This window comes from Phalaenopsis equestris, unplaced genomic scaffold (genome assembly GCF_001263595.1).
Source record: "Phalaenopsis equestris unplaced genomic scaffold, ASM126359v1 Scaffold000506, whole genome shotgun sequence".
NCBI lineage: Eukaryota > Viridiplantae > Streptophyta > Magnoliopsida > Asparagales > Orchidaceae > Phalaenopsis > Phalaenopsis equestris.
In genome coordinates, this window is record NW_018164946.1 from 69,909 (window position 1) to 80,465 (window position 10,557).

General features: G+C 36.0%; 1 protein-coding gene across 1 annotated transcript in view; it reads right to left on the reverse strand.

Moving 5' to 3' along the window:
- The window catches only part of LOC110028242 (dihydrolipoyllysine-residue acetyltransferase component 4 of pyruvate dehydrogenase complex, chloroplastic), a 29,878-nt gene extending 19,669 nt beyond the window's left edge, over positions 1-10,209 (reverse strand). The window contains 6 exon segments of the mRNA XM_020730005.1: positions 7,184-7,267; positions 7,343-7,413; positions 7,500-7,587; positions 8,306-8,497; positions 9,143-9,777; positions 9,780-10,209. Coding sequence (XP_020585664.1) covers positions 7,184-7,267; positions 7,343-7,413; positions 7,500-7,587; positions 8,306-8,497; positions 9,143-9,777; positions 9,780-10,044 — 1,335 coding nt within the window. The 5' untranslated portion in view covers positions 10,045-10,209.
- Positions 10,210-10,557: the final 348 nt, after the last annotated feature.

The following is a 10,557-nucleotide window of genomic DNA, read 5'->3' on the forward strand; positions in this document are numbered from 1 at the left end:
GCTGAGGAGGTTGGTCGAGAGGTTCATGTAATAGCCGCTGGACAATCTTTATGTATGTATGTATGTATGTATATATATATATATATATATATATATATATATATGTATATATATATGTATGTATATATTTATTTATTTAGAAGCCCAAGGGCTAATATACTAGGAGTGGTGCAAAAAAGGTTGGATGAGTGAGCCTAAGTAAGAACCCAAAACACCCGGTATACAACACACACCAAAAATTCAAAAAAAGTACATGTATACCCAAAAGCATAATACTATAATCTCTACGCTAAAATCTCCAGACAGAACAAAATTCACAAGCCGTTTGGAAGCAGTAGTTGGATCGGTGAGAGCTATAAATGTTAAACATATGTAGAAAGTAGTTGTTGAGATCTTCAAACCCTAATAGGGGGTCTTCTTCCTACGCAAAATTCACAATCCGTTTCAGTAGGGTCATCCCCCAAATGCATGTGCAGGCTGGCTAAAAGACGACGACACAGAACCAAAACAGATGGAAGATAAACTTGTTACACCAAGGACTGGAAGAAAGGGAGAACGAAAAAAAGCTGTGGAGTAATTGATCTACCAAGAAAGGACCCGTGAAAAACATTTACACAGATAATAGGAGCATGAGTGCGATCCAATGTACCCTTACTTCTTACCTCTAGTTCTAGGAAGAGAGCTTGCTAATAAATAGTTAAGTTTTCTATCATTACCCGAAGCAACCAAGATATCATCCATTAAGTTCCTAAGTTCTGGTAGGCCTTTATTCTTCTTCTTCCTAGATGTATAAACCTCCCAATCATCATCCGAAGACTGGTCAACTGATCTGTGTATTGATCCAAAAATTTTCTGGCAGGTGTAGGCTATTGCACAACAGGATTCCCTTGTGCCTAATTAACATTAAAAACTAGTTCAATCTGATCAGATGGTAAGGTTGTAGTAGAAAGCTCACCTAGGATAGAATTTTGAGCTTGAAAATGGGGCAGCTGGAAAATGGGGCAATGACTCCTCATCCACTACCAACTGAGGTTCCACAAGAGGTATAATAAGTGAACAATCCCCCTCAAGGACAGTAGGAGCAGGCCTCAAAGGCTCCTCCACATGTGAAGAGGTAGTCCCCCTAGGGGCATAAAGTCAAGCACCAACTCCTGTGTTGTGGAAATTTCCTCCACAGGAGTAGATGTGTCCAAAGCAGTGAGGTTAGGCTCATCCTTATGCAATTGAGCTTTAGGTTTCAAGTTAGGGTAGAGCCTGTGACATTTGTGAAGGGTATGTCCAAATATCTTACAATGGGTACAATAAAAAGATCTATGTTCTGTGAAAATTTGTTTCCAATATCTATTATGTATTGTGCCCAACCAGACTTCTATAATATCAAGTAAAGTGATATCTCTTTACACAAGTATTCTAAAAACATAAGGTCTGGTTAGATTGAAGTTGGTAGATCTAGTTTCGTAGGATTCTCAAGTATGACCCCAATACAGTAGAGAACATGATGATTAAAAAGATGCAGCATCAAACCAGGTAAGTTAAACCATACTGGTACAGTGAGAGGTTCATGATTTGAGTCAAAATAAGAAGGCCACTTGAGCAACTTCATTGACTTTTCTGCAATGTTAAGATATTCTTAGAGAGAATCCGAGCATAGTCTTAAGTTAAGGTTAACTGAATAAAAACATGCGTCCCATCAAGAAGTCTCACTTTTCACTTTTCTACTAGTTTGAGATCTTCAAAACTCTTTCTAATGACTTCCATAGAGGGGTGCCCCAACTGAAATTTTATGATTAGAGCAAACTTGAATTTCTCAGCCAAGGTTGAAATTTCTAAATTAGAGAAAAAGAGAGCTGTTTTCCCACCCTTCTTACTTGTCTTCTTAACAAAATGAGATTCACATGTATCATCACGACATTCCTTATAACTTGACGGGAAGACAATAGTCGACTCCACCACATGGTTACTCAGCATGTGGGCGAATGAGGCTTTGTCAGGTACAGCCGAAGGAGGGAGCACACCCATCAAAGCAGGGACGGTCCGATGAGAGCAGACATACACGTAGGCAAAAGCGCGACACACCGCAGCAGGGAGGGAATGAAGAATCCAACACAAGGCGGCAAGGATTGGGGCAGAGGAAAGCTGTTCTGGTTCGAGCACAGACGACGGAAGGGAACAGGCGAATTAGTGGAAGTTGCTGGAAATCGTCCCTCAAAGAGCATAGGCGATGAGGACGACGAAGGAGAAAACCGCAGCGGCAGATGAGCACAACGAAGACGACTAAGGGCGAAACAGATGAAGTCGAGGAGCGAACCCCTTCTTCTTCGAGCGCGACGAAACAAGAATCAACCGAGCAGACGCCTGAGTTCACCATGAGGCGAAACTATAGCAGAGCATCCCATCATATTTTTTTATATATCTATATATATGTTTTGAAAGGAATGGCCAGAGACTATCATACGAGCCCCCAACCATCCCTAATATATACAAGCATCTTCTAAATGATACACACTCAATGTTGAATCTTGAAGAAAACTTATGGTTATTGAAAATGTTAGTCACTCCACAAGTAGTTCCAAACCTAAATAATGCCTATTATATATAACTTTGATGCACAAGATTAACATGCATTTCCACCTAAAAGCATACCAAATTAATTCCCATCATACTCCATTATATCAATTCTTACTTCAATAAAAATTAGATGAAGATCTTTTTTTACTATCAATAAAAATCATATGAAGATCGTTTTGTTAATTTGTTAAAATTTTCCATTAATTATCTTAACACAAAACTTACAGAGCTTTTATATTAGATCTTACTTGCATAGAATCAAAATAGTTCTCGAAGAGCCAATATCGGTTTTTAACTTCGTACAATGGAAAATTCCTCACCCCCTCCCTCGATCACTTTTAAGTGTGTGCTCCCATGAATTTGATGTAATTTTTTCAAGTAAAGTTTCTATTACCCACTCCCATAGCTTAAGTGTATGAATCATAAGAACAATTCCAGTTAGCACAATCTTGAACAACATCTTTATCCATAAATATTAGTAACAAAATATTTCTTCTCCAACCATTTAATATCTTCAGATTCTATTAAAAATACTATTAGTCAAATCACAACAATATCCAGCATAACCCTCTAAATCTCAATAGATCTCTCGTTAGAACATAAAATTTTACATTTTTGCAGCTTTGAGAGCTAATTCCACTTGAACTTTTTTAATCAATCTATAATATGCTTCAGTATGTTCTTTGTTATGTTTCTCCAAAATATATGTTTTCTTAAATATGTCATTTACTAGTTTCTCATAGTAAAATTTCCATCTTTTAATAATGTCTCCATATTTAACCAAAATATTAATATCTTTACTTTCCATGCAATTGAATTGGTATAATCTCTAGATCTCCAATCTATGGTTTTAGCTATAATATATATCTCCTCTCCTTTATTAGTACTGAGCTTTTTTTACTCATTATCGTCTTTGAAGGCTTCTACCTTTTTTATAATAAGCCTAAATAGCATATAAAAGAGCATTTTTTTTCTTTTAATAACTCTTTGTACTTCCCACTCTACCATCAAGTCTTCTTATCAATGTACAACTCACTAATAAACTCTTTTAAAACTACTGAATCGTCCTTTTACTAGAATTAATCATCTCATCCTACATTAAATACAGATCAACTAAAGAATTTATATTTTCCTCTTAGCAAAATGTCGTAAAAGATTAAAAATTTCTCAATTTTCATTGAGGGCTATAATTTCTTTTGAACATATATCCATAATTAATACTCTGTATTATGTGGTTAAGTTGACAGTCTATTTTGTACCACATTCTTTTAGTTTCTAAGTTCTCCTAAATTGAAGAGATGATTCCTCATTTTTGGAGAGATAAGGTAGGAAGGGGATCTCAATGGAGTCCACCACAATTAATCCAAGACACCTCCGACACCCCCCTTCTGCATCCAATTGAGACCACTACCTCCATCAAATGGTGGTTTAAGCAGGTGGCTGCAGCATTCCTGTAAGTTGAAGGCCAACTGGTGGTGCACAGTTAGACCAAAAACAAAGGGATGTGGTGCCTATCCAATTGAAAAGAAGAATAACGAGGAGAAAAAAAACGGCTTTTGAATGGGCTGAAATATTATAGAGATTCCCATGTATCAACAGGCCTTTCGGGTAACCAAATTACTTCAAGGAACCCTTACACAACAGGTTCTCTGTTGTCTTCTTCTTTTTTCTCTTTTTTCTCTCAAAATCAGAAATAAACTACTAATTATTGTCCTGTCCGTAGAAACTACCTGCAGGAGGCTGGAAGTCCAGCACAACTGTTCTCATTAATTACTACTTAGAGAAGAAGATAGGAAGCAGAGGGTTACAGCAATATTCAGTCGATCGAGTAAACCATCCCACTATCATTTTAAGCACAAGAAGTTCCCATGAATCTAGTTCTATGCTGTCTTTTCTTTAATTTCCTTAGTTATTTTGTTCTCTAATGAGCACTCAATCAACCAGAGCTTTTTGGTTTTTTCCGAACTTCTGGTAGCTGTTAGATACTCCAGCTAAGCCAATAACCAGGCAATAAATCAGAATAGTCCAACGCCATTTCCACTCAAAGGTTATGGGGACTTCGGGTCCAAATCAGAGAGGGCATGGAACGGTGGAATTAGACAAAGTTATTGTGGTTTGCTAAAACAGAACCTATTTGGGGAAGGATAGAGAGCTAGCAGTAGGAAGTTCTAGGTTGGAGCGGTTTCTGCTACTCTTACAAGTGGTCCTTATATCAGTTATTCTTGTCAAAGTGCCACTGTGTTATGCCCTATACTATTACTCATTGTCAAATAGTTTCTAGGATCTTCTGGACAAAATTCAATCAAGTTTTTTTTTTTTTTTTTAAGTTCCACAAACCTCAATTAATATCACAAACTTTCTCCTAGGATTACCTTGCAATTTTACAGGAAGATTTATCTTTCATCTAGGAATTTTTTTTTAAGAGGATTTGATGATTCCACCTTTGAAAATAAATAAGCATTTTTCCCATTTGTTAAACCCTGTGTTCTTTATACAAGAACATAGGTTAAAACAAAATTAAGTATAACTTATCTTATTGTATACCTATCTCTTATATTATAACAACCACAAATCCTCTCATAGTACATGCCACTAGAGCCCACATCCATTTAAATCAACTCCAGTGAACCTCATTTCTTCAACAAGTATATGTTGTAGCAATTCAGCCATTTCTTCCAAAATTTTATTTTTACAAATTATGTTATAATCCAACTTAAGTGCATAAATACTTACTAGAATCATAGTTTTCGTATCGATAATTATCTTAATAATAACCACCCTATCACTGACCCTTTGACCTTATAAACCCCGCCAATTATCTTTAAACTCTTGCTTTAATACCAGCCCAATCCATTTGTATTATTAACCTCTTTATCCACCCTTTATACATAGCTTTTCTTAATGCCCACTGTATCATTTATTATGATACTCAATCATATGACCATACAAGAATAACGAAAACATAAATATGCTTAGCTCTCAATATTTTTTAAATTAATTGCCTAAGCACAGGAACCAAACCTTCTAGGAACAAAATCAGTTTGACAACAAGACTTCATATTTCGCTATAACTGTTAGAATTTTGAATTTATATTCCAAAATGCATAAGCGAAAATGATTCATTCCCAATCACTTTGCCTATCTTAACCTTATGGAATTAATAAGAAAGATGTTAACTAAACTACTCTAAATTGTTGTATACCTCTCCAAATATCAATATGTTTATCATCTTAATAAATAATATTACTTTTATGCATCATCTTCAAAGCTAACATGATTTAGATCTTCCCCCTAAATTTTTTTTATTATGCTCCAAAGTAAACTTTCTGTTTAAAGTTTTGGATTTAATAATTCCTAATTATTTCTTGTTATCTCCATCTTTAACTAAGACATATTTACTAGCTCTTCATACATATAATTTGATCAAATTCTCTATATATCTTCTCCTTTGTCTTAGTTATCTTATAAATCTCTTTTATTTTTCCTTTCGTAATAGGGAAATTCTAAGAGAAAGTTTGCTTTTGCTATAATTGACATGAAACTCTTAGCTTCATTATAATTATTGTATACCTCAGTAGTGTTTTTTTATTCTTCATGGAAAACAGATTTTTTTTTTCTTTGAAAATCTTTTATATATCCTCACAATTGCAAATCTCTTTACTTACAACCTTTTTCAAGCTTCTGCTACAACTTATTTAAACATCTTCTTAACATAATAAGCCATTTAAATTCTCACATGAAGTTTGATTCGACGTTAAATTTCCAATCTGCCATTGATAACAATGTATATAAGAAGATCAACTACAAACTAACTTTTAAGTTCCACAAATTTTTGCAAAAAGAAAATATTGTTTTACTTTTATTATGCTTTATATGATGCTCAACATCTTACACTTTAAGATGTGTGTTCAAGCTGTCCCACAAACCACCTAATAGTTCTTTGCAATAAGATTGTCCTTTTCTCAATAATAGAGGAGTATATTGTAATTTAACTACATTTGTTAAAGTAACTCATCTCGTGATTTTAAAGCATGTACTGACTATTATAAGATCATTAGAACTACAAAACATATAACTTCTCCGATCTCCTTTCTATCACCTACTTTCTTTGTGGCCATAAAAAATCCTCTTATAACTCAAACAAGAATATAGATGTTCAGTTAAATCACCATCAATTATTATTCACTTTTCCTCAAGAATTTAGTATAATAGTCGAATTTTTTTTCTTTTTTTTTGTCTTTTTTTATGCAAAAAACTATTCGACTTTCTTCTAATTCAACATGAGGAGCATAAGTTGCAGGTGTCAGATGGTTCAATTGGTAAAAGCCTTAGAAGTTGTTGCCAAGATCTTGAGTTTGAACCTCGCTTGCGCTGTAAACACTTTGTTGTGTGAGAAAAATAATTGAGCATAAAAAAACAAATATTTTTGTAATATCTGCACAAAAAAACTTAACAAAAATCACATTATTGGTAATTCTATTCAACTAAAAAGTTTATCTTTAATCTACCTAGCAACTACAAATTTTGAAAGCAAATTAAAAGTATATAAGATTATGCTATAAGGTAAATAAAAGTGATGTATTGGGTTTAAAAAAGAGAGGAATATGCAACTTACCAGCATTTTATTCTTTACAGAAAAGAAACCACCCGCACCCGCCACAACTGTTGGCTTGGATGCTCCAACAGCCATAATAGCCCCCTGAACATCACATAGTAATTTAGATACCAAGCAGCATATCTCAACATAGTGAAGCTAACGTATTAAGAACCTCACCTGACCAGGAGGGAGAATAGCATCAAATCTATCTACTCCAAACATCCCAAGATTCGATAGAGTAAATGTTCCTATTTCAAATCTCAAATCAGTATGCAGTAAGGCAAATTAAAGAGAATAGAACAATAGAAGTATTGATATTTTGTCATGGACAAACCTGAATTGTACTCATTGGGCTGGAGCTGTTTAGATCGAGCTTTGCTCACAAGTTCCTTCCATTTCTGAGAAAGAAGATAGATATCCAGCTGCAGCAATCGTAAGCCATTTCAATCAGTAAAGTTGATATAAAGAGAGTCACATGTCACCAAAAAAAAAAAAAGAAAGAGAGAGAGTGTGTGTGTGCGCGTCAAAATGGCCCCAAATTTTTTATTAAGTGTTAAAATACTCCCACAGTTAAAATTAAAGTAAAAATTAACAAAGGAACAATAGAACAGAAGGAAATTTTGGAGTTCAATATTTTTTGATATTTATCAAATTGTTCGAGTGATAGCCATGAGAACTATAAGATGCGGTTAGGGCGAAGGCGCAAGCGCCGACGCAAGAGCACACATGTACGCACGCACCCACCCACCTACATACACGTGCGCACACACGCACAATAAATTTGTTCATAGGAAGCAATTCTAAATATAGATATCTTGTAATAACCAAAATATATATTTTACTCTTTCAAAAAAATAATAAAATCAACATATAAATTCCAAATTATACATCTTATCACAAAAAATAAAATTCATGAATCTCCTTATAATGGAATTAAAAAAAACTTAGTAATAGATTTACTGAAAAATCAAAATATATATATCAATTTCAAATATACTCCTATTTTTAACACCCAAAATATCATTTTTTGTTAGTTTAGATGGGAGGACTATTTCAATACCTCTCTCTCTCTCTCTCTCTCTCTCTCTTTATATATATATATATATATATATAGATAACAAATAATAAATCATAACTCACTTTATCAGCATCTTGGAGAACAGGAGTTATAAGCCCACCATCAATTGCCACGGCCACTGCAATATTGATGTTGCTATTATAACTGAAGCTCTTCCCATCTTTGCAGCTAGCATTAACAACTGGATGCTGTGCAAGTGCCATAGCTGCAGCCTTTGCCAACAGAACAGTCATTGTCACCCCTTTTGACTTAACCTGAGAAAGCGCCTAGTTTCAGAAATCTTCCAACAAAGTCTATAACTTTCCATCCATCTCAAGAAGGAAAGAAGCAAAAAAGTTTCCATGAAGCTTGCAGGAATTCTAGCCTCCAAGTACGAAAGAATCAGATTATGGGAAGAAAATTCATTCAACATATCCCTGATTAAATTTAGCTCTGTATACAACAATTTATTCATGAATTACAGGCCAGTTGTTTTATTTTGCAAAACCAAAATTGTTTTTTTATTTTGGATAAAATAAATTTCTAGAATTGTATTGTAAAATGAATATGTGTTACAAATAAAATTAGATGAAAACCACTTATAGTTCAAGGAAGAGTATATTGCATTCTGAACAAACTTCAGCTAAGTATAGCTCAGGCTATCCACATTCAGATTTTTTCCATTTTATGCCAAGAAAATTGCTTGTGAAGTTAAAAAATGAGTTTCACTCACCAAATAAATAAACAATTCAATCGATAATTTATTGTTCTTGTGTCTAAATGTAAGGTAAATATCACAAGTAAATTATAAGAAGATCACATTTGTTGCTAACCAAATAAATGAGAAAATTATGCTTCCAAATGTGAATTTATTTGGTGGGCGTAGCAATATTAGTTACTGATTAAAAGCAAAATTATACCTTTTCATAAAGTGCATCAAGTGCATTAGTGATAACTGGATATCCAACCCGAAATGTGGGAACCAATAAACTTTCCAACATGTTCTTCGACACTGCTGCCTGCATTGTCGTGAAGGATACCACTGTTGAGCCCGGGATTGGAGGCAAAACAGCTTTCTCAGCAAGCGGAGCAACTGCGGCGCCTTTTGACACAGGAGTCGGAGCTGCCGCAGGAGTCGGAGAAGGCTTCTTAGTCTGGATCCCGGCAGCCAGCTCCACATCCTGAGGAGTGACCCTCCCATAGGGCCCAGTACCCACCACAGAGCCAATATCCACCTTATGCTGCTTCGCGAGCTTCTTCGCGTAGGGCGTGGCTACCAATTTCCTCGGTCCCTCAGCTGACACCGGCGATGGAGAGGGAGAAGGGATGGGAGCGGCTGCAACCGGAGACGGGGGAGGAGCAGAAACAGGAGCCTGCTGGGATTGCGAGGGAGACTGCGCCTTGGCTTTGGCTAGGGCAACCTCTTCCTCGGACTCGGCAAGGAGACCGATCGGAGCCCCGACGGGGGCGATCTCGCCCTCAGGTACAACGATGGAGGCTAGAATTCCGTCATAAAAGGTCTCGACCTCCATGTCGGCCTTGTCCGACTCGACGCGCTCTCGCCCTTGGAGAGGCGATCGCCCTCGGTCTTGATCCAGGAGATGATCTTGCCCTCGGTCATGGTGGAGCTGAGCGCCGGCATAAAAATCTCGCGGATCTTGGCGCGTACTGTTGCGATGCGAGTCGGGCGGCGGCGCCGGAGTAGACAGCGGCTGGGGAGGGTGGGTAGGGAGGAGGAAAGGGATGAAGAGAAGGAAATGGAGTTGCCGGCCGCAGCGGCGGCGAAGGAGGAGGTGGCGAAGTGAAGCGCCATTGATGGCATATCGAATGGAAGGGAAATGAGAAAGGAAGAGTGGTGAGCCGAGAAGGAAATGGAGGTTAGAGTTTCAGCAGTTCGCAGAAAACCGCGCCGCGCCCTGAAGAGAGAGAGAGAGAGGCGCGGAGACGCCGAGGTTTTGATGGATGGTAGTTGGGATTCACGGCGCGAGCAGCTCATGTATGCTGGTTAAAATATTTGGAAATTTACATGCATAACAAAATTTTTATACATTTACAAATCAAAGCTAAATATTTCTATTTTTATTTATTTTACTTTGATGAATTAAATACATGCAAGAAAAAAATTGTTTCGTTTTTTTAAAAATAAATAATAGTTATATTTTTAATGTGATATTAAAATTTTTTGTTTGTATATAAGTATGAAAATGTTCTTGTTGGATATGTAAATATATAAAAATTATGTGTTATGTGAATGTTGCAAAAAATATTACATGCCAAATTTATCATATAATTAAGAAAAAGTCACAATATGATAACTATTGATAAATAATATAAC